The sequence below is a fragment of the Aotus nancymaae genome, unplaced genomic scaffold, assembly GCF_030222135.1.
Source record: "Aotus nancymaae isolate 86718 unplaced genomic scaffold, 86718_ANA_hifiasm-v0.15.2.pri h1tg000033l, whole genome shotgun sequence".
Classification (NCBI taxonomy): domain Eukaryota; kingdom Metazoa; phylum Chordata; class Mammalia; order Primates; family Aotidae; genus Aotus; species Aotus nancymaae.
Window position 1 is genome coordinate 44,464,188 of NW_026988447.1, and position 25,241 is coordinate 44,489,428.

Here is a 25,241-nt window from a genome sequence, read left to right on the forward strand (position 1 = left end):
AAGTTATTTACGACAAACCCACAGCCAATATCATACTGAATGGGCAAAAACTGGAAGTATTCCCTTTGAAATCTGGCACTAGACAAGGATGCCCTCTCTCACAACTCCTATTCAATATAGTATTGGAAGTTCTAGCCAGAGCAATCAGGCAAGAAAAAGAAATAAAGGGTATTCGATTAGGAAAGGAGGAAGACAATTGTCTCTATTTGCAGATGACATGATTGTATATTTAGAAGACCCTATCATCTCAGTCCAAAATCTCCTGAAACTGATAAGCAACTTCTGCAAAGTCTCAGGATACAAAATCAATGTGCAGAAATCACAAGCCTTCCTATACACCAATAACTGATTTAAAGAGAGCCAAATCAAGAATGAATTACCATTCACAATTGCAACAAAGAGAATAAAATACCTAGGAATACAACTAACAAAGGATGTAAAGGACCTCTTCAAGGAGAACTACAAACCACTGGTCAAGGAAATAAGAGAGGACACAAACAGATGGAAAAACATTCCATAATCATGGTTAGGAAGAATTAATATTGTGAAAATGGCCATATTGCCCAAAGTAATTTATAGATTCAATGCTATCCCAATCAAGCTACCTACGACCCTCTTCACAGAACTGGAAAAAAAACACCTTAAACTTCATATGGAACCAAAAGAGAGCCCGCACAGCCAAGTCAATTCTAAGCAAAAAGAACAAAGCTGGAGGCATCATGCTACCTGACTTCAAACTATACTACAAAGCTACAGCAATCAAAACAGCATGGTACTGGTACCAAAACAGAGATATAAACCAATGGAACAGAACAGAGGCCTCGGAGCCAATGCCACACATCTACAACCATCTGATCTTTGACAAACCTGACAAAAACAAGCAATGGGGAAACGATTCCCTGTTTAATAAACAGTGTTGGAAAAACTGACTAGTCATGTGCAGAAAGCAGAAACTGGACCCCTTCCTGATACCTTACACTAAAATTAACTCCAGATGGATTGAAGACTTAACATAAGACCTAACACCACAAAATCCCTAGAAGAAAACCTACCATTCAGGCACAGGCATAGGCAACGACTTCATGACTAAAACACCAAAAGCATTGGCAACAAAAGCCAAAATAGACAAATGGGATCTAATTAAACTCCAGAGCTTCTGTACAGCAAAAGAAATCATTAGAGTGAATCCGCAGCCAAAAGAATGGAAAAAAATTTTTGCATTCTACCCATCTGACAAAGGGCTAATATCCAGAATCTACAAAGAACTAAAACAGACTTAAAAGAAAAAAACAAACCCATTCAAAAGTGGGTGAAGGATATGAACAGATACTTTTCAAAAGAAGACATATATGAGGCCAACAAACATATGAAAAAATGCTCATCATCATTGGTCATTACAGAAATGCAAATCAAAACCACACTGAGATACCAACTCATGCCAGTTAGAATGGCAATCATTAAAAAATCTGGAGACAACAGATGCTGGAGAGGATGTGGAGAAATAGGAACACTTTTACACTGTTGGTGGGAGTGTAAATTAGTTCAACCATTGTGGAAGACAGTGTGGCGATTCCTCAAGGACCTAGAAACAGAAATTCCATTTGACCCAGCAATCCCATTACTGGGTATATATCCAAAGGACTATAAATCATTCTATTATAAAGACACATGCACATGTATGTTCACTGCGGCACTGTTTACAATAGCAAAGACTGGAATCAACCCAAATGCCCATCGATAAGAGACTGGACAAGGCAAATGTGGCACATATACACCATGGAATGCTATGTAGCCACAAAAAACGATTAGTTCGTTTCCTTTGTAGGGACATGGATGAATCTAGAAACCATTATTCTCAGCAAACTGACACAAGAACAGAAAATCAGACACCACATGTTCTCACTCATAGGTGGGTGTTGAACAATGAGAACACATGGACAAAGGGACGGGAGCATCACACACTGGGGTCTGTTGGCAGGGGACTAGGAGAGGGACAGCAGGGCATAGGGAGTTGGGGAGGGATAACAAGGGGAGAAATGCTAGATACAGGTAATGGGGATGGAGGCAGCAAACTACATTGCCATGAATGTACCTATGCAACAATCCTGCATGTTCTGCACATGTACCCCAGAACCTAAAGTGCAATAAAATATACTAAAAAAAAAAAAAAAAGAATTAATTTCCACATGTATAGATCTATCTGGGAAAAAAAATTATTCTATTTTAGATTTATATGCCTCCACGTTAGGTTTTCAAAGATTCTATTAAGATTTGTTTCTCAATGTTCTGTTTTACTTAGGAATATGACTAGCAGAAAGATGCTCTGTTACTCTTTTATACAAATGAGTTCTTCTATGTACTAAGCATTTTTCTAGACACCAGGTATACAATAGAGAGCAAAACAAGTACCATCCCTTACAGCTTGCTTCATTCAAGTTGGAGAGATTCCATTAATAAGCAAGTAAGTATATATATAACATCAAGGCATGCATGAGGAAAATACAACACTAAAGAAAAAGCAAGGTTAGTGAAACAGAAAGTGCTACTTTGTGGGGAGGGTACTGCTTTACAAAACTACTCAGGAAAAGCTTCACTGATAAAGAATAGTTAAACAGAACCACCAAGCAAATATGGGAATGACTACTGTGAATATCCGGAGGCCATTATTTCATGGTGGCTCTGTTGTACTTTCATTACCAACACCAACAGGCCAGTTTATTTGGAGTGGCGTGGAAGAAGGATGATCAGGAGGTAGAAGGAATTATATAGAATATTTAGAGGAATATAGGATTTTATAAGCTATTTTTAGGAATTTTCTAGGATTCTATAGGTCACTTACAAGATCTTGGTGTTGTTCTGAGTGAGATGAGAAGCCACAGGAAAATTTGGGAACAGAGAATAATAAAATGATCTTAGATTTTTAAAAGACCTGGCCAGTGTACTAAGAGCAGGTTGAGGAACAAGTGCACAGAAGCAGGGAGACTAGTTAGGAGACTATGTGATAAAACAGGTGGAAGATGATGGTGACTTTTGCCAGTGTGGTGACAAGTAGTTGGATTCTGGTTGTAGGCTGAAAGGAAAGCTGACAGAATTTGATGATGACCTCTGGGACACAAAAGACAACAGTCAAGATTTTTGGCCTGAGCAGTAGAAAACATAGACTTGATAAGATGGAAATTAACTGTGGGGTAGGTTCGGGTGGGAAGATCAGGTGTTTGGTTGGATATTTCAAGTGTAAGAAACCTGTTACACAAAATTGGAGATGCTGAGTAGACTGCTGGATATTTGACCCCAGCGATCTGAGGAGAGATCGTGGATGATTACTGAGGAAAGGTTTTACACTAGTGAATGATAGAGTTTAATGTGTTTAAAACTGGGTTTATTACTATCAAGTCCTAGAATGCTTCATACACATTAAAACACCGCTGTGTTTCCTAATCTGTTTATTTTAAAATTTAAACTATATCAAGAAAAGGTGATGAAGTGCTTGATATAACACTTTAGGGATTATTTTAGCTATTAGTCATGTGGTAAACCTGAGGAAATAGGAAAGAACATAGGCCAAAGAACTACCATAAAATATCAGGAAAATCATATCTTCTAAATATTTGTTTTTTTAAGGATTGGGCCTTTATAATTTTTTCTCAATTATCCTAGGAAGTAATAAGAGAAAAAACCTAGACTGGAGTAGAAGTAAAAGAATTTGCCTGAAAATTTGTTTAACAAGTAAATTACTCATAAAAGTATTACTAAGTGAAAGATACTACAAAGTGAAAGTAAATGTTGCTGATTCATTTTCCTTAGTTTATTTTCAAAATATGAGTGGTAGTATACTTTTAATGTGTTGGTTTAAAATTTACCTTTGTTTAGAGTATTTTGCATTTCGTATATATTTTTGCAAATAATTCAAATTATTAACTTTGGTAAAACGTGATACCTTACTGAAGAGTATATACCTCTCATTTAGATCATAGCTAACGCTACTAAAAGTTAGTAATAATTCTCTTCACTCATTTTTAAAAATTAAACTTTTCTTTTTTCTTTTCTTTTTTTTTTGAGATGGAGCTCCCCGCTTGTTGCTCAGGCTGGAGTGTAGTGGCACGATCTGGGATCACTGCAACCTCCACCTCCCGGGTTCACAAGTGATTCTCCTGCCTCAGCCTCCTGAATACCTGGGATTACAGGCGCCTGCCATCATGCCCAGCTAATTTTTTGTATTTTTAGCAAAGACCGGGTTTCATCATGTTGGCCAGGCTGGTCTCAAACTCCTGACCACAGGTAATCCACCCGCCTCGGCCTCCCAAAGTGCTGAGATTACAGACATGAGCCACCACGTCTGGCCTAAAAATTAAACTTTTCCTACTGGTCGTGTCTAATTTTAATTGGTTTTCATAATATCCTGATTATATGACTGAACATTTTAAACACACAAAAAATGAAAACTCACCATGTTGCTTCTGTTTTGGGTTATACATTTTCCACCACCGAAAAATGATAAATCCATCTTGAATTCTAAGAAAGGTAGATTACAAAATTAGAATTTAAGTAACAATTAATTCTTAGTTATTGCAAAAGGCAGGCAATTCATAATGAATAAGGAAATCAGAAAATCCTCAAAAGAAAACTGGCATACATAAACACACATCTTTTCGTGAACAAAGACTTAAGAAGTATGTTTAGATCTTCTAGATGAAAAAGGAAAAGAGACTTTGCATAGTTAAAGATTCTTGACAAATAAAAAATGTATGTATTTATCATATACAACATGTTTTGAAATATTATAGTCTTCTAATTAATGGTAACAGGAAAATGAAGTACTAACAGAAATGTTTTCCTTTTTAAGTGATATTTCCTAAAAATATAAAAATTACAGATACCTAGGTCTACAGGAGAGAGGGAAAAAAATATATAAACAATACCCAAACCTTGAAAGCGGGAAGTTAGCACACTAAGGGGAAACTTTTAAAGATGTTCCTTCATTTCTCATAAATAACCTATCATCTTGTGCCCCAAAAGGATGACTTATAGTCTCTTAGCTTTTTATTTTTCACTTCTGATTTGGAAATAATTTTACACTAGCATAGAACTTGTCTTCTATAGGTTTAAGTGAGGTGTGAGTATTGCCAAACTCTAGCACCTCTCAATTAATTCAAAACTTTTGAATTCTACTTAAGTCACAAATTTTAAGAAAATCACAAAAATAGAATAGGCTTTTCCTTCAAGACTTAACAGAATAAGGAACATTTCAATCATATCCTTTCTTATTATATTCATAGTTGTGTTTCCTTATTAGAATAAAATTAGAGTTGCTAACAAATGCTAAACAATTCTATAAACTTATTATCTCTAACAAGGAGCTAATGGATGACAGCTACTAACATCTCTAAACCTTGCTATATATAACAAACAACTACTATAAACTCTATGATATAAAATGGTCAAGCAACTTAATGGTTCACTTTTTCATCTAGAAATGAAAGATTATTCATTTCTATAAACTGCTATGTAATAAATTAATTCTTTTCTGAATTAATCCATTGACAAAAATATTTTAAAACATCACTTCACCAAGTATGATTTGCTGGAAAAAAAAATTTATAGTTTTATTTGAAGATGTAAGTAACATTAAATAAAACATAATATAACATTTTAACAATATTTTTGTATGTATACAACAATATATTTTGTATTAAGTATGTTTAAGATGGGTTCTTTTTAATTTTTTAATTTTGTTACCTAATAGACATATCTTCTGTAATGTAATAGATTTCACGAACCATGACTTTTCCAGAAAGAACAGAGAAAGAGAAGGAACCTGTTACAGGAAGGAAAAAACAGCAATTAATGTAACTGTTTTAACAGACAGTAGAGCCCTTAAAGTTTAAAATAACATTAGCACTCAATTTATTCAATAAGCATCTCTTCTTATTCCCTTCCTGATATCCTTACAGCCTTACTGATTTTCCATCATTCTTTCCTCAATAAAACAAAAAGTGCTATACACATATCATCACTATGAAGTAAGCTACCAAATAACCAGAAGAGGATATTAGTTTAAGTAACTGCTTTGTATGAATAATTCTCTTAATTATGCACAGCCATTAAATAAACTCAAAGTAGTGACTAATTCACCATTTTTCTTTAGTAACCTGAGTGACTGCAGGAACCAGCCATTGCCTAAAATTAATGGAAGACTATTTATGTTTGAGGGAAGTTTTGTGTCAATTAAGAGGTACTCAACTATTAGGCAGGTTAGAATGGTTCTCTCTAGTCATCTCTCCCCATCCCTTTCTCCCACTGGTTTACGGCTTTCAAAGCACCCTAGCTTCCTAACACACCCTTCTACCTACATGCAATCGTCCCACTTTTTTCTTTTTTTCCTTTTCATTTTTTTTTTTTTTTTGAGATGGAGTCTCACTCTGTCACCAGGCTGGAGTGCAGTGGCGCTATCTTGGCTCACTGCAACCTCCACCTCCCGGGTTCAAGCGATTCTCCTGCCTCAGCCTCCCGAGTAGCTAGGACTACAGGCATCCACCAACACGCCTAGCTAATTTTTGTATTTTTAGTAGAGACAGGGTTTCACCATGTTGGCCAGGATGTTCTCGATCTCTTGACCTTGTGATCTGACTGCCTCAGCCTCCCAAAGTGCTAGGATTACAGGCATGAGCCACAGTGCCCAACTCAAACTTCCCACTTTTAAGTACTCAAAAAATTGAATAAAGCAGTCCATAAAATGAAACATACAAGATGATTCCAACTTAAAGATTTTTAAAGTATGGGTTTTAAAAATAATAAAAACTACAATGAACCTTAAACATTTTCTTTGAATGGTGAACTCTTAAGAAATTTCTATTTCTATATTTTATACATATCCAAGTTTTTCAAATTCTTTTAATGAGCATCTTTTATAAGTTAAAAAAAAAGTTACTAGAAACACTTAAAGAATAATAAATAATGGGGTAAAGGACATAACCAAGTGGATATTATCATGGAGTCATGGAGTGCTGTGTCAGAGAAATTCCAGTTAGATTATTTAAACTATTAAGAAACCAAGGTAAATTTCTAATGCAACTATCTGTTCATGAAATAAAAATTTATAATATACATCTGCTATGGTTTGAATGTTTGTCTCTCCAAAACTCATGATGAAACTTAATTCTCATTATAACAGTGTTAGACGAGTGGCGAATCTGACTACAGTATTTGAGATGTCAGACCTTTGGGAAGTAATCAAGATTAAATGAGGCCATGAGGCTGGGGCATCAGTGGCTTTACAAGAGGAAAAAGAGACCTGAGCAAGCAAGCTCAGCCCTCTCACCATGTGGCACCCTGTGCCACCTCAAGACTCTGCAGAGTTCCCACTGGCAAGAAGGTCCTCACCAGATACACCCCCTCAACTTTGGACTTCCCAGCCTCCAGAACTGTAAGAAATAAACTACTTCTCTTTATAAATGACCTAGTCTCAGGTATTCAGTTATAGCAACAGAAAATGGTAAGACAACAGATCAAGATTATAAGGAAGAAAAAAATTCAGTGTAACTCAAACTCACCAATATGGATATAGCCATGCTTGTATAATCTGTTAAGAACTAGTGTTAAAATAAGACCAACATTCCGGGAATTATAATACGTGAGGTAAATAATCCATCCACAGGACAAAATGGTAGCTGTTGGGAGGAAAATAAATCAGAAACAATAGGATTTACTTCTACCTGGTAATGTGTCCTCTTACAATTTAGTACATGGAATTTTAAAACCAGAGGCTGATTATACTTTATCCAACTTTCTTCCTCTTCATCATTCATTATCCAGAAAAGCATAAATTCCCAGAGCCATTAGAGCAATGTTTCAAGTATGGCTGCTTTCCTTTCTGTTTACTTATTACTGCTTTGTACTGTTTTAGTTACCAAACATTATGTAAAAACATTCTGGGAGACGAAAGCCCATATTTCTGAATATTCTGAAACACATCCACCTTTATTAGGCCAAAAAACTCATCTCATACACAAGTTCATTCCCAAGCTATTTCCTGAAACAAGCTATAGCCATTTGTAAAGAAAGAAAAATAATGATTTTTAAATCTCCGATTTAAAAAAAACCTCTGCTTTTTAAGTCTCTGATTTAAAAAAACCTTCTGCTTTTTAAAGCTGTGTTTTAAACAAATAAAAGAAGTGGACATTTAGTATAAAGGCATATTAAATAGGCTACCTGTAACTAGATATTTTGCTGTAAAGGGTAAGACAATAAGTTATGATGAATGTCATTGAATATGTCATAGTAAATGATATTCTAAATTTGGTTTTTTCTTCAATGAAAGTGTATAGTTACTTATAAAATTCATATTCTCAAAAAATATAGTCCATGAATATACAAAAGGCAAAACAAAGGAAAACATTGTTTCAATAATAAATTTGCTCTTACTTATCCTTTTTGAAAGTATAACTACTTCTAAATTATGAGAAAGTTATGTAAAGCAACTTAACCTGTATAACACTTTAGTAACATCACGTTAAGTCCTTAACTTTTAAACCATTATGTATTATAGATAAAGCAAAGCGATCATTGAGAGTCAACATAAAATACTATTCCCAGGGTAGCTTAGATTGATAGTAATAGCTTTGACATACCAAGTGCTATGATTTGCCCATAAACAAAAAATTTCTAGAAAAAATATTTTGAAAAGTTAATTTGATGATATGCCATTATATCTCAAGTTTAAAGTCATTTTGTATTAATTTTTACTATAAATCATTGTTCAACAGTAGTTTGTTATATGAGTCCTTCAGAATGGCAATAGGCATTTGCTGAGAAAATATGCTTTTAGTATTAAATAAGCCAGGAATTGTAGTCTTTTCATTATATCACGCCCTTCTACCCTCATAGCAAAACAGAGGGATTAAACAATTGCTCAGTGTTTTACTGCTTGTTACTGTTGCTGTTTTTTTCTTAAAGAAACGAGGTATTTAGAAAGGAAAAGGTCTGAAAAATTCTAGGTGACAGGAAAGGGAACAGACACTTCACCTCTACTCATACATACTCCTACCCACATCCTTGGGTGTCATGAAAGAAGCATAAGCATGTCCTCAGAAAAAAAACCACCTGTGTAACCCATATAAAATACTTAATCTTTATGGGTCTCAATTCCCCAACAGGGAATTAAAAGGAAAAGAATAAAAACCTACCTTGATAAAGATGCTCTGAGCATTAAGTGAGACAACATAAGTACAAACTGGTATCTAGCACACAGAAGATGCTCAACAAATTATCATTACCCTTCCTTTCCTCTCTTAACCCTTCCTAAATTCCTCTCTGTTTCCAATTCTTATGCCAAAATTAAAGTCAAACACCATTCTCCCGTGAAAATGTGCTGAGCAGAAACAGCCTACAATAATTTCTCCCTTCCCTAGTATTATTTTTGTATTTCTCCCTCTCATTCATTCATATTCATTCATTCATTCACTCATATTTCCTATCTCCCTCTGCTATTTAGTTTGAACTATTTGTATACACCTAGAAAACTGCTAGATTACGACAAAAAATTATTAATAGCACAGCTCACTGCCAAGTGCACAAAGAGTGAGGAAAGAGATTAAAAGATTAGGCATATAATTCTATTTTACTATAAAAATAGAATTATTTTTACAGTAAAATTGTATTTGAGGATTGATTATTTCTGTAACAAAAGTGTGTGTGGGTGTGTGTGTGCTGAGTTGAGAAGTGGGGGAGGTGACCTGAAACCGGAAAGAATAAGCTAAGTGCAATGTTTTACTTCTCTTTTTACTTCCCCTAAGTCAGATGAGAAGGCAGCCTAAGAAAAAGTAGAGCATTTCAGAGCTGTTTCCAGAACAAATGTTCAAGAAATATAAATAACAATCTTCCTTTCTAAAAATAAATAAATGGTAGTGTTAGTGTTCCAACTTCAGTCAACCACTGTTTAAAATCTGGCAACTGTTAATCCATACTTAAAACACAATAAAGTAGAAGAAAAATATTCCACTTACCAACAAGGAGCCAAACAACATTGGAATTGTGTTCTGTAAGAAAATCTTCTAACTGAGTAATACTAGGGACAATACTCTCATTCTTCCTTTGATCCATTACTTAAGTTTTTCCAGAAAAGCATCTAAAGGTAGGTAGAAGGTTAGATTTAGAATCAGAGATTTATAAAATTTATAAAAAACCTAAAAGAGGTAGAAGGTTAAATTTAGAATTAGAGATTTATAAAATTGCAACAGAAATCATGTAAGGAGAAAAAAAGGGTGAATTTAATAAACAAAGTCAATTAAATCATCTTCCTGTTTCATTCAATGATGAGAATGCAAAAATACGACAACAAAATACCCACATGTCTACTAACATGTAAGAGAATGGATCATATCTGTGATGTCCTGATGTCACCATTCTAAATATAAGCACTGACTAAGGTTCAATTACTATACTCTGGCTCAAAATAAAAGGAATGTGATTATTCTTTAATCAAAAACATCTCAACAATCAGAAGTATTAGCCATCCACATTAAACAAATTCATCCAGACTTGCCCCAAAAACCACCACTTAATATTATTATATTTGTACATTAAGTTAGATAAATCCCTCTTAGCCTCCATCACATCTATATATTCTCCATTATCTCATGGAGAAACAATCTTCCTGGTTCAGACTCACTCTAGGTAGCTTGAACAGTAAAGAGACCTCCTGCTATCAGATGCTTAGCATTAAGAACAATTTACTGTCAAACTGTGACCCAACTTCTGACAATTATTTGTATGCATACACATATGTGTGCATATACATGTTTGTACATAGATATGCGTGTATATGTATATATGCAAACACACAGTAGTAGGATGAATATGAATATTTATACGTACCAAGAATAAAAAGGAATAAATGTTCATAGTTTATGATCCAAGAAACAAGAAAAATATTCCTTCAATAATATCATAGTAACGTATGACTAACCCAACCTACCTACTATAACGAAATTATCTCATAATAAACCAGAAAGAGCAAAAAAGTTAGATTTAATCATGAAGAGAGTTACACAGTTAATAATACTTTAAGACTAAACAGCAGAGGAGATTTTTACAGACAACTACAAAAACAGCACATTTTTTTTGCAGGACAGAATACAGAAGGATAACTTTCTAAATGAAATTTGGTACAGCTGACTTAACTTTCTAAATCTGTTTTCTGTTTATTCACCAAAACTCTTATCTGTGGAGATCACAAAACAAGTGTAAAAATTGAATGAGGCCGGGAACCTATAATCCCAGTGCTTTGGTTGGCAAAGGTGGGAAGAACTCTTGAGGCCAGAAGTTGGAGTCCAGCCTGGGAAGCATAGTGAGATCCCAACTCTGCCAAAAAAATTAAAACAAAAAACTAGCCAGGCATGGTGGTGTGCACCTGTAGTCCTAGCTACTCAGGGGACTGAGACAGGAGGACTGCTTGAGCCCAGGAGCTCAAGGTTACAGTGAGCTATGATCATGCTACTGCACTCCAGCCTGGATGAGACAGAGAGAGAGAGATCTCTTCATTCATTCATTCTTTCATTTATTCATAAATAAATAAATAGAAATTGGATGAGACAGCATTGCCAGACACAATCTACAACACATTATGTTTCATATTTCTACATTGTTGAAATCTTATAATTTATAAAGGCAAATTAAACATCTCAAGAAAATAATAAAGAGCTCAATAACAGGTTTATTATTAATAGTGATATGAAAACCTAAAGGCAAAAGAGCTAGAGAAGATTAAGAAAATGTTTTCAGTTTTCAATAATCCTTTTTTCCCATAATGCAGAAACTGAGAAAAAAATGCTCTCATATTTTTCAAAGCTTTGAAAAATCCCCGTCAACCAGCATCTTGGGCTCGCTTTACATGATCTTTCTCTTTCTTTCCTCTTAATTTTTTTTTTCTTAACTTTTAAAAAGAAGCAAATACTTTGAAAAAAACTACCTAAAAAAAAATCTAAAACCAGATATTCACTTATTATATAATGGTTTACATATCATAAAATAACATATGCATCTATTTCATATTTATTTTTACCATTCTACAGATTGCTAGCCAGCATATCACTAAGGAGGAAAAGACTCTGAGGAGAAGTTCCATGAGAGATATGTCCAGCATTCAGGTCTCCACATTAAAAAGGAAATCTGTTTCTAATCAAATCCAAGGGGAAATGATCTATCCACCAAAAGCACCTCATCTAAAATAATCATGACCCACTACTGTAACAAACCATAGGTAAAAAGAATATGGAAAGAGGTTATTAAGGCTGTAAAGACAGAACCCTACAGTATCAAACAAGTTTCAATCAATATTTCCCAAATATTAGATTAATGCAAAGCCTTGAAGAGAAATCAACAGATAAAGGCTCAAGATTTAAAAGAACATATTTTGAGCAAGTACAGAAATAAAGGCTAAGATATAATAAAGCCCCTAAAGTAAGAAGTAGATATTCTGTTATAAAGAAAGCAAGGCAACACTGGACACAGAATCAAAATGAAAATGTTGTTACATGCTCAGCCACATGAAGTAGTATATCACCAATTCCTTAACAGTGAGAGACTGGAAACTCATGGTAACCTATTACAAAATCCTCATGGAGCAAATGGTGGAACAAGATACGAAGTGGTTGTTTCCTCTTCCTCTAAACTTCCTGAACAATTCAATCTAAAAGCTGTAAAGTGAAGCAGAGTAAAACACGCATCTGCACATAGAGAAGAGAGAGGAGTCTCAGTGGTCTAGAGCAGGATGTTGGAGCCTGATATGAATAAATGAAGTATCCACTGGCATGATGGACAGGCTTGTGGAGCAGTGGCAGCACTTAAGGGTATCAAAACCAGAGTGAGATGAGGGGCATACACTTGTAGGGGAGAAGTCAGGCATAGGATGCAGGAGCCTAGGCGGAAGGAGAAAAGCATCCATGGCAAGTAGGAGCTGGAGGCGGCACAGGAGAAGCACTCAGCTTAAGGTTTCAGAGGCTGAGAGGGAGAGCCTGAGCAGAGAGAAAAGAGAATCTACTCAGGAAGACTGCCTGGCATAGGGTGTCAGAGCCCAAGAGAAAGGTGCCATACCCAAAAGAGCTAACTAAGTAGGGCTTCCATGCAGGAGGACAAGCTGAAAAGTATGTTGGAGCAGAAGTAGGATAAGGAGGACATACCTGGGAGATGGCCCATGCACAGTATTGGGGAGGGAGGCTAACCAAGCAAATAAACATATTAAGAATAATGGGAGCCATTATTACAATGTCTCACTGTTGGAGTATATAAAGGAAGAAAATTAGAATGAAACCTAAAATGGCAGGTAAGTACTAGAGCTATGGTTTTCAATATAAATGGCTATAAAAATAAATATAGCTGTAAATGTATTTACGTACTGTGTATGTGCATGCATATGTTCACTAGCAGGTGCTAAGCAACAACACCTCAATAAAAAGGGGCAGAAAACTTTGCTTCTAAAAACCATTTTATACTAAGAGGAAACAGGGCCCCTTGAAAAACTGGCTGATTCCACAACTAAGGGAGAGAAAGTAAAGATAAGCCTTGTTTTCCAAGGAAAGACAAACTCAAAGAATGATACAAACATGTCAAAAGGACACATAAGCCAGCTTAAAGAGGCTCCCGCTGGAAAAACCCGGGACAGAATAAGCATAAAAACAGTTAATAGTAATGGATTACTACCCATTTCATAAAACAGGTATCTGAGTCCATACCAATATAATCAAATTTTGATGGATAATAAAAGTCACATCAAAATAACTCTTCCCCCAACCCCCCAAAAATACTTATTAATGACAAAGGGGAAAAGAGGAACTTAGAGAAAGGCAAGTTAAGTGATCAATGTAAATAACAGCAACAACAGGATAAGTCAAAACTGTGAGCCTCTTAACAGAAGAATACAGTCTCGCTTCTGTGATAGTCCTGCCATAGATGCATACAGCTTGAATCTAATCTAATCAGTGGAAGGAGCTTCTGGGGGGAAATGAAGCAGCAGCAAAACCAGACTTTCACTTTTATTCTGGACACTCACATATTGTTTGTTTTACAACTGGCATGTAACATTTCCATAATTTAAGAAGAAAAAGACAAAGTGATACCTGGAGGACAGGATGCTGCAGTTGGGAAAAGGGCTGTTTTTTGGTCTAAGCACACATTTCTTGGCCTCTCCTTATAACCATGGCCAAGGTTATAGGTGTCTCCCAATCCCAAAATTCTAACCTGGTCATCTGTCACTCTATAGTCACATTTTTCTTTCTATGGTTCTTAATCATTTGAATTTTTTAATTAAAATGTAGATACTAAGCAATATCAAACTCTGAGGCCTTCACATAAATTCAGAAATATCAGTTAATACCTTAGCAAGAATTATTTGATATGATAGCCTTGAGTGTAAAATGGAAGGAGGAATGCCTACAATGTTCTAGAATTGCAGGGAGGGGAGGAGACAGCTACAAACTAGGGAATGGGTACAGAACACTAAAACCAAAGAGATTAGAGGAAGGGAAAAAGAGAAGGCGGTTATTATGGAAAAACAGTGGAATCAAAAGATGCTGCTTCAGACTATATATTGTTAAAAAAGCAGATCACTATATGGATTAAAAGCAGACTCTATACCATGCTTCACCTGGGTTTAAACGTCAGTTCTGAAATTATAGCTGAGTGACTGTGGGCAAAGTACCTAACCTCTCTGTACTCTGTTTCCTCATATGTAAAATGAGAACACTACTAGTAGCTGTCTCATCGAGTTATATTGTGAAAATTGGTAAGTTGATATATGTAAAGCATTAGAACTTCTGGCACATCATAGATACTGCATTTTATAAATGTTTGCTATTGGCAGCCAGTGCTATTGGTGTCTTGCCCATATACTGTTGGCACTCACCTCAACACAGGAAAACTGTCATTATGAACACCTGTGACACCCTGCTGAGGTCTGCTTCTGACTGTAAGGACACGCTCAGCTTGCACTCCAGAGACAAGCCAGAAATGCCAGAGGGTTAATGTCGATAGGTAGGAAGCTGGTGGATTAAACACTCAAACTGTCCTTGCTCTTTCTTGGCTTGAGATAACTCCGAGGGATAGTTTACTTGATCTCTGAGAGTTCCCAGGGTGAGTGAGCTCCAGATGTCCAGAGTGGTGACTGCCAGAATAATGCCCTTTATTCACTTCCATCCCTTTCTTATCTTACTTCCCCACTCCTAACAGTGTTTCCTATGATCATTTCCCAGATAAACTATATTCCCTTGAATTTTTATCTCAGGTTTGTTTCTGAGGAAATCCAAAACAAGGTACTGTGTTTTTATTATTTATAACTAGGCCTATCAAATCTAAGGACAATTTTCTTCACAAGAAACATGACTGTGTGCTTTAGAAGATACCATGAAACCATATGATTTAAAGCACACAATATTTAATACATAAGATTTTTGGAATCTCAATCCACAGCATATGTATGTTTAGGAACTAGCTTCTGACAGAAAGAGAAATATTTCCTTTATCATAACAGAAAGAACAGAGGAAAGAATGAACCCAAATGCAAGGAGATTCTGTAGAGAAAAAAATGACAGACTGATTGCTTCTATACATTTTTAGAGTATGAGTCAAGTTCATATTTATTTAAAAACATTTTTATTTCATCCCTATTATGCCAAGGTTTTTTTTTTTTTTCAGTTGTAACCCCCTTGCCTTCTACTATCCCTTTTCCTCTTCTATTTTTCTTAACATTTAATTTGTGTTAATAACAGCTAGCAGAAGGATGGCCCTAGGACAATAGGTGAAAGGAATTATGGATGAGAGGACTTCTGTCACCACAGCTTGACTCAAATCCCCCAACTCCATCCCATCGCAGCAAGATTTGATTAACTCAAAGAAGGAGAGTTGGAAAGAACTGGTTGATTACAATTTTCCCAATTCCCATCTGTTCACGTGCCCACAGGTCCTCAAGAAAACTCAGTGCACTGGTTAATCCCCTTCCAGGGCTTCATGGTTCCTCTAAAACAAATATCCCATACGTTGAACAGAATTGTGTGAAATAAGGGTTTCCTTTACCAGGCTTAGGCTGGAATATGTCTATATAACATTACTTATCACCTGAAAAGACCAGGCTGGGAAGAGTTATAGCTTACCCTAGCACTGTCACGGGAAAGTATATTTAATTTTGATTATTTAGAGCAACATAGAAAGTGCAATATAACTGTTTTTATGTGTTTTTGCTTATACATTCAATAAATATTTATAGGGCTTAAAAATTCTACCACACAGCTCAGAAATTCTGAGTATTAAGACTCAGAATATTTATAATCTTTAGTAGAATGTCTGACAATATAGAAAATGCTAAATAAATGCTGCTTGAATGACTACTGTTATCTTAGTACTTATCACACTGTATTGTAACTAGCAGCTTCAAAATTTATCTCCCCCTCTAATGGCGGCTCCTTAAGGATAAGGTTGCTCTGCTCATTTGGGTATGCAATACCCAACAAAGTTCCTGGTATTGAGCAGTCTTTCAATAAATATTTGCTTCATAAATGAATAAATGCATCATTATAAAAAAAATACATCATTATGAGCTATTGTCAAAGACACATAAGTATATCCAATGTATTCAGGGCCAAAGACACTCCTACATGATCTTTTTTACCCTCAATAAAATTTCGTTCTCTGGTTGGGTGTTGTGGCTCATGCCAATAATCCCAGCACTTTGGAAGGTTCAGGTGGGCAGATCATTTGAGCCCGGGAGACCAGCCTGGGCAACATGGCGAAACCCCATCTCTACAAAGAAAAATACAAAAATTAGCTGGGTGTGGTGGCAAGCACTTGTAGTCCCACCTACTGGAGAGGCTGAGGTGGGAAGGATGTTTGAGCCTGGGAGCTCAAGGATACAGTGAGCTGTGATTGCACCACTGTACACCAGCCTGGGTGACAGAGCAAGACCCTGTCTCAAAAAAAAAAAGAAAAATTGGTTCTCATTTGCTGGAGCTTCTTAAGAAGTAAAGAGATCTCAATATAGCATTCCTCACCCACCCCCCACAACTGGCCCACCAAAAAAAAAAAAAAAAAAAAGTAAAGAAACAGAATATTCACTATTTTAACAACCCAATTCCAAATAGTACAAAAATGAAAAAAAAAATTTAATCATACCCAAATCCCTCATTCAACAATGAAATCAAAATCACTGTACATAAGCCACTCACAAATCTTCAGACCACTATACTGAAGTCTTCTGAACTTAATCACAGTTCCTTAAGGGTTGGAAAATAAACCAACTTTACAGCTCTCCTTTGAACTCCAACATACACTCGCTTCATCACCAAGTTAAATTAAGTACCTACTAGCACATAGCACCATTACTGTATACTAGAAAGTCTGTGAATTATGTACTCTGTAAAATCACATTTCTACATTGCTTACACATAGACCAAACTTTACTGGTCAATATTGTTAAAGAGCAAACGCTTATACTGAAAAATTTAAAACTTTTAACTGATTGGTTTCTGTACATATGTAACAAATTATCACCAGATACTATGTGTAGGGTTACCAATTTTAAAGACATTTATTTCCTACTTAACAATTAAAACACTGAGTCATTGATCCAAATATCACAGTAAATACTAAAACAAAAGATCTGCCTGGACAGATTGTTTATCTTTCCCATGGCATAAGGAGATCACAAAACAAAAGTAACATCATACAACATTTTTATCCAAAGTAAAGTTTCAAGAAGTGTTTAATTGATGTAAATTGTTTCTAAAGTGACAAAAATGGTCTGAGCACTAACCAAGCCTCAGGTAGGTGGCCTGAAACAACTTTGTCAAGTTTCTTCCGAGTCCATAATGCTACACAGATGAAGTATACAAAGTATGTGTTTACTGCAACTGAATATCTCACTTAAAATAATTATGTAAACTTTATACATTTAAGATAGTATTGGAATGTATAAAAATGTTGGCATTACCTATTACATGTACAGTGATTGGTAGGGCCCTCTCTGCCTAAAAATTGCTCCCACCATGATAGAACAAGGCCTAAAATTATACCATCCATTTATTTAAATAGAATGCTAACCAATAGTTTTAAGAATTCAACGATTACTTTATGGGATTTCAAAAATACCTACCATTCATGACTACCATGTAATATTAGTGTAAATTGATTCATTAGAGTGCTTTTCTCATTAGCAAGCAAGACCTATGAATATTACAAAAAGCCTAAGATTCCTGAAGATGGGGAAAAATCTTCAAAAAGAAATGGTCAATAAATGCAAACTTAGCATCCTTCACAATTCTGGCTAGGGCCAGCATCTTTGTGCATGTAAACCAAAATTATACAACGTCCCATTCTGTTTATTTAAGCAAACAAACTGAACAATTATCCTCTTAGGTCAAATAGATTAGGTGTAATCCTTGCTACCTAGGAAGGGTCACTCCAGGTCCCTTTCAGCCCAAGGATTCTATACAACAAACACAGCTTCACCTGTTAACTAATTCTAAAGCCCAAAAGAATTATGTGGTAAAATAACATTCAATCAGAAATAACAGAAATTTTCTGTTTTCTTAGAAATAAAGTAGGCTTTAAGACTAGATTTGAAATGGAAAGTTGGCTTCATCCCTTCTATACTTTTGTTAGCTTTTGAGCCTGTTTCCAAGTAGTAGAATGGCCATCTCTTCTTTGAAGAGATGCTGAAGGCATTAAAAACATAAAGCAAACATAAAACTCATAGCACAGCACTTGACAAAAAACATTATAGCAATAGTAGCTTAGCTACTTTTATTAATACTCTTTTTTTTTGAGACAGAGTCTCACCCTGTCACCAGGCTGGAGTCCAATGGCGCAATCTTGGCTCACTGCAACCTCAGACTCCCTGGTTCAAGCAACTCTCCTGCCTCAGCCTCCCAAGTGGCTAGGACTACAGATGTGCACCTCCATGCCCAGCTAATTTTTCTATTTTTAGTAGAGACACAGTTTCACCATGTTGACCAGGATGGTCTCAATCTCTTGACCTCGTGATCTGCCTGCCTCAGCATCCCAAAGTGACAGGATTATAGGTATAAGCCACCATGCCCGGCCTATTAATATTCTTTAATCACTAAAGAATATTAATATTCTTTAAGAAAAAAATCAATTCAACAAAAGAAAATGAAAGCTAAAAAACAAGAAAATGCATGACAGTAAACAATGATTAATATGTATTTCATTCCTTACAATATGTAAAACAAAAGCATATTTAATAACAGAATTTATATTTATAACCAAATGAAATTAGTTACCACAAATAACAAGAAAGTATCAATATGAATGATATAGTTCCACAAGTACTAGTGATCATGATTGTTAGAAGAAAATCAAATACCAGGCAGAAGAAATATTCAGGTATGGTGACTGACGATTCAAACACTATAAATCAGCAAACTAAACAAACGTAATTTTTAATATTATAATCTATGCTATAATAATGGTTCTTCATGTTTATATATGGAAGAATTTTGAACATCTAAGAAGTCACATCATCCAACCAAATATGCTATATTTTAGCAAACCTCACCTTCACAGCCAGAAATTTATGCTGGTTCACCTAAATACTTATCAAAAATTTTTTTTTTAAAAAACTCTTAAAAAGCTGTAGAAAACATATCAACTAATAGGGTAAAAAGAGCTAACTACAATCTCTCGAAATCTAGAAGAAACCATGACTTTTAAACATTATCTACTGTTAATGGTAATACTTCAGTGGTAATTACTACCTTCAGAATACTCCTTAAATGATGAGCAATACAAAGAGATCAATAGAAATTACCATGAATGAAAGGGTTAGTCTTCATATGGAGCTTGCTTTTCATATTGTCTGACAAACATATTCTGCAAGTTTCTTTTAATCAACAATTCAATTTCTCACTTCCATTTTTATTTATAATACTCTAAAACACTAAATAATAACACTAAAATGCTAGCATCAGCAAAGTAAAATTCTGAAGGGTTTTTGAAATAAATCTATTTCTTTTTTCCAGTGTAGCATTTAGGCTTTTCTCATATCTTCCAGTCTTGATACATACTCAAACTACCCACCCAACAAAACAGGAACTTGGGAGAGAGGGAGGAGGAAAATGGTCACATGTGTTTACCAATATTCTCATCATATAAAGGTCAAAGGAAATATTTTTTTAATTAGGGTGCTGCTAAAGAGAGAGGCCAGTGGATCCACATAACAGCCAATTCCTGTGAACCAAGAATATTACTATAATTGAAATTGAACTTTTATGTGACTATGACAAAAAAAGCTGTTGGCCTCCATCCAACAGCTTAACTAGTGAGCCATCATAGAAGGAAACCCTCCAGCCCCAGTTGAGACCCTAGATCAGAGGTCCCCAACCCACAAGCCGCAGACTGGTACTGATCTGTGGCCTGTTAGGAGTTACGCCACACAGCAAGAGGTAAGCGAGCATTACCGCCTGAGCTCTGCCTCCTGTCAGATCAGCAGTGGCATTATTCTCACAGGAGCGCAAACCCGATTGTGAACTGCACCGGCAAGGGATTTAGGTGGTGTGCTCCTTAAGAGAATCTAATGTCTGATGATCTGAGGTGAAACGGTTTCATCCTGAAACTATCCCCCCACCCACCCCAGCCCCATCAGGTGCATGGAAAATTGTCTTCCACGAAACCAGTCCCTAGTGCCAAAAAGGTCAAGGAACACTATCCTAGATAACTAAAGTTCTAGCCTACATCTTTGCTGCATCCTCCTGAAAGACCCTAAGCCCCAGTTTAGTCATTCCCAAATTTTTGATCCATAGAAATTGAGTTAATAAACGTTTATTGGTTTAAACCCCTAAGTTCTGGGATCATTTGTTATTTAGTCATAGATATTAATACGAAGTATGAGAAGGGTAACTCTGCAAGAGATCTTCAAGGTATCTATAACTTGATGATTCATATATGTCATCTTAAGCTAAACTACTTTACTCTCCTCCTTCCTACTATAAGATCACAAGTCAGCAATGCCACACCAAAAAAGCTAGTGATTGCAAGAGTGAACCATTTCCTCTTTCCACCATAAACTGGAGTCTCCTGCATAAACTTTGTAGAGTAGCCCTTTACTCTGCCTCCTACAAATTTAGCTGTATAATCATAATCTCCTTCCCCGTCTCAGTAGAAGTCTATCTAAAGTACCCTTGACTTGAACCCTTGTATTACATCCTTTCCAGTTTGTTCAGTGCTTCACCAATTATTTTGCCTCATTCCTATATCTTCAGATTTTCATTCTGAAGACTCTTTATCCTCAGCAAATAAACATGTACTTACATCTCTTATACTTTAAAAAACAAAAATCTTCTCTCAAACTCACAGCTTTAGTTACATCCTTCTCTATTCCATTTACAACTAAACTTTCTGAAATAGTAAATGGCATTAGCTATTTCAATATCCATAATCTCTTACCCAGTGTGAATTAGCCTCACTTGTAAAACTGCTCTTGCTCAGGTCATCAAGGATTTCTTAAGTGATACATCCAATGGATACTTTAGTTGTCCTCATCCTACTTGATTATCTATAGACATCTAATACTCCTTTTCTCTAAATTCAGTTCTGCCACTGACTTTTGTGACTCTCTTGTCAAACCCTACATCCCTGCCTACTCCTTTGAGGTTATGTTTTTCTTCAACCTCACCCTTAAATGCTGTTGTTCTCCATCCTCTTCTCTTCTATTCTCACTCTACATTTTCCTGTGAGTGTTCTCATCCACTGCCATTGCTTTTAACTATCATCTTTAAACTGTGACTCCAAAATTTACATCTCAAACTGGGTCTTCTTCTTCTTAACTCAGATCCATATATACAACTGCCTAATGACATTTCTTAAAAGTCACAGATGCCTCATATTTAATGGACCAAACTGAACTCATCTCCCTGACTCATGCTCCCTGATCTACTGCTCTTCCTATACTTCTACCTCAGTAAATGGCCCCAGAATCTACTCAGTTTCCCAAGCCAGATAATTCATTATAAGCATCCCAAAAGTATTTGTTAAACATTAATACATGCATGAAGATGATGGTGACTAGAAATTACCCTGACTTCATTTTCCCTCAAGCTCACTAAATCCTATCCATCAACCTTCTCTGCATCTATTAAGTCTATCTCCATTTCTTAATTCCAATTTTCACTGTAGTTCTCATTTCCCGCCTGGATAATTATAATAGCCTCTAACTGACCACCAGTCTTCAAAGCTCACCTCCCTCCAATTCATCACCTAAACAGTTGCCTATCTGACCATGTATCTTCTACATAAGTTCCCCCAAATTTTCTCAATTAAAAAATTAATTTTGCTAAGCTTCCATAAAATTTTAAAATTCTGTCACTATCTTTAATATGAAATGTAGTATGCTAAAACAAAGTCTACAAAAATCCCAGTTTCACCAGGCACAGTGGCTCACACTTGTAATCCCAGCACTTTGGGAAGCCGAGGTGGGTGGATCACTTGAGGTCAGAAGTTTGAGACCAGCCTGGCCAACATGGTGAAACCCTGTCTCTGCTAAAAATACAAAAATTAGCTGGGTGTGATGACACACACCTATAATCCCAGATACTCAGGAGGTTGAGGCATAAGAATTACTTGAGCCTGGGAGGCAGAGGTTGCAATGGGCCCAGTTGCGCCACTGCACTCCAGCCTGGGAGACAGAGTGAAACTGTGTCTCAAAAAAAAAAAAAATTCCTAGTTTCCCACTGTACATTAATGCAGCACTCATAGAAAATCCTACTTTATCAACTAAAATAATATGAAATTTTTTATTATAAATACACTTACTATACAAGTAATGTTCACTTCCTGGTCTTTTACATAAACCAGAAACATACTTGCTTATAAAATAAAGAAAATAATTAGTTCACAAAAATGTTACCTTCTAAGAGAAAATGCACTACTGAAGTACTCTCCAGCGCCACGAAGACCATTACTCTATTACCAGAAGCCTGGAATAATGTGTAACAAATGATACTCAATAGATAGTTATGAAATGAATTACACTGCTTCTTAATCACCTTTGATCATGTCTTCTACTATTCTCTGTAGAACTCACAATAAAAAATATACTTGAGTTCAGCCATACATAATATTCTATGAATAAACCAAAAGTCAACTACTTTTATTCATTTCCTTAATTTCTTATTAAAACACTTTACAAACATAGGTAGATTAAAAAGTAAGCAAAAGAGAAAAGAATTTTGACACCTGATAAGCAAAGGATTTCCCTGCTTTCTCCTGCCAATGCACAGACTAAGCACATGACTTAATTGTCAATCAGATATCATAGTTCAAATGTCAGGCAAAATGATTAACAGGTTACATTACATATCGCCGCCACCACCTCACCCCCATTCCCTAGCAATATAGGCAGATTAAACCACAAATGAAGCAGAAAGTCAGAAGATTTTTCTCTGAGCTTTAACTGAAAATTTGATCTTTTTAAAACTTAGCCAAAAATACTTACCCAACTTTTTTTCCAGAGTTCGAAACGTTGTTTTTCCTTCTCCCTTTTTTCAGACAGCCCTTCCGCAGTGTTTCATCTTAACAAATCTGAAAAGAATGGCACTTTAACCAATCATACAAGGTATTCTGGCTTTCTGAGCAGCATAATCATTTCTGATTACATGATTTGGTTACTTACTCATGCACAAACAGGAGGAAACTCTTTTAGCCCAACATTACATTTCCCTGTTTAAAGTTTCCGAACAAGAAATGCTCCTAATTACTACAACAAGACTACAACTTCCAAACTAAAGCTTTCCAAAGGTTCCAAAACCACTGTACAGAGCATGAGTTTGGTAATCAAAGGTCCTAGAGATCAAATCCTATGTTTAAAACATATTCAAAGTGTGACCTTGAAAAAGTTTTTCTCTCAAACTGTTGGGTCCTTGCTGGCAAGAACAGTGCCAAAATGTCCTTCTTGGCATACTTTTTAATCAAATGAAAATCTTGGAAAATCACAGGGTGCTTGGGAGTTTGTATGGCCTACTGACCAAGGGACCGCAAACAAGTCAGATTACCTGGTTTGAATCACAGATCTGACTTCAAACATGTTACTTTGTAGGTCTATGGACTTTTTGTTCTTTCACCTAGAAAATGGGAATAATAGACTTTATAGGATTGTTATGATTATTAAATGTGACAATATATGCACATAATTATATGTACCACTCAATAGTTACAAAACAAAGTATTCTGGTTATTCACCTATTTTTATACTTTGTATATTTAACTTGGAATATAACAACTTTATTTCTACAGCCCAGGGTGAAAGCAGCAACACTAAACCGGTTGAAACTTACAGGCGCTTAGTTATAAAGCCCACGATTTCCTTAAAGAGGAAATTTACATGAACTTTTTACCTTTAACAAACGTCAACACCAAGGCCAACAGGAAGGTAAAAAAAACGACAACTAATACTCTCTAGATAGAAAGTCAACTTCTCTTCACCTTCCTTTGACCAATAGGAAATTGTGCTGAAATGTACTCTTCCAGAGTGCAGTGCAGCAAGCACCAATTCAGAATACAAAACACATCCATCCTGGAGAAGAAAGCGGGGGTTGTTCCAAGGCTTCCCCGCCCTCAGTCAATCAACCCTATACTAAGCAGCATGGAGTCTACCACAACCCAGTGCTGCGGGCAAAGCTGAAGTCCGAGCCTGCGGACGCATGGTCCTTTCCGCCGAGTCTACACGCCAGCAAGTGGAGCGCCTTACCATCACCCGCAGGAACCGCTCCTGCATCCGAGTCCCCAGCCATCCGACTGCCATGGCCTTTCCAGACTTTCCCACTAACCTCCAACACCCGGTCTATAGATGCCCGCGCTGCAGGTAAGGATGGCGAAGAAATAAGAAAGAGTCGCCGCCGCAGCAGGCAGCTGCGACGAAGCCAAAACTCTCGGACTCCGACCAGGCTGAGTTCCAGAGACACTGGGAAAAGGTGCGGACAACCTCAACCGTGTCTGGCCCGGCCCATCCCCTCACCTGGGCGAGCGCCGAGGCAGCCCGGAATCGCTCTGGCCTCTCTCTGGAGAACCCCGAGGGCCTTGGGCGGCGGTAGGGGCGGCGGCGGCGGCAGCAGCACCGAGCCGGATGCAGCCTGCGGAGCTCTGCCAGTGCCCACACCCTCTAGCCCCGCCGCCCGGGCCCGCCGCCCAGGTCCGGACCCCTGCCGCAGCCACCGACACCCAGGTGGGCGGAGGAGGAGGGGAGGGAT

At 36.5% G+C, this 25,241-nt stretch overlaps 1 protein-coding gene across 8 annotated transcripts in view; it reads right to left on the reverse strand.

The window, feature by feature from the left end:
* BLTP1 (bridge-like lipid transfer protein family member 1) overlaps nucleotides 1-24,215 on the reverse strand; it is a 222,180-nt gene extending 197,965 nt beyond the window's left edge. For 5 of the 8 annotated variants that reach the window (XM_012473016.3, XM_012473017.3, XM_012473018.3 and 2 more), the window contains exons 1-5: nucleotides 23,492-24,215; nucleotides 10,002-10,123; nucleotides 7,551-7,667; nucleotides 5,737-5,815; nucleotides 4,448-4,512 (exon numbers count right to left, since the gene is read on the reverse strand). In XM_012473016.3, the coding sequence (XP_012328439.2) occupies nucleotides 4,448-4,512; nucleotides 5,737-5,815; nucleotides 7,551-7,667; nucleotides 10,002-10,098 (358 nt within the window). In that variant the 5' untranslated portion in view covers nucleotides 10,099-10,123; nucleotides 23,492-24,215. The remainder of the gene's footprint in view (nucleotides 1-4,447; nucleotides 4,513-5,736; nucleotides 5,816-7,550; nucleotides 7,668-10,001; nucleotides 10,124-23,491) is intronic. The other 3 variants (XM_012473021.3, XM_012473020.3, XM_012473015.3) reach the window with 2 other exon arrangements.
* Between the last annotated feature and the right edge of the window lie 1,026 nt (nucleotides 24,216-25,241).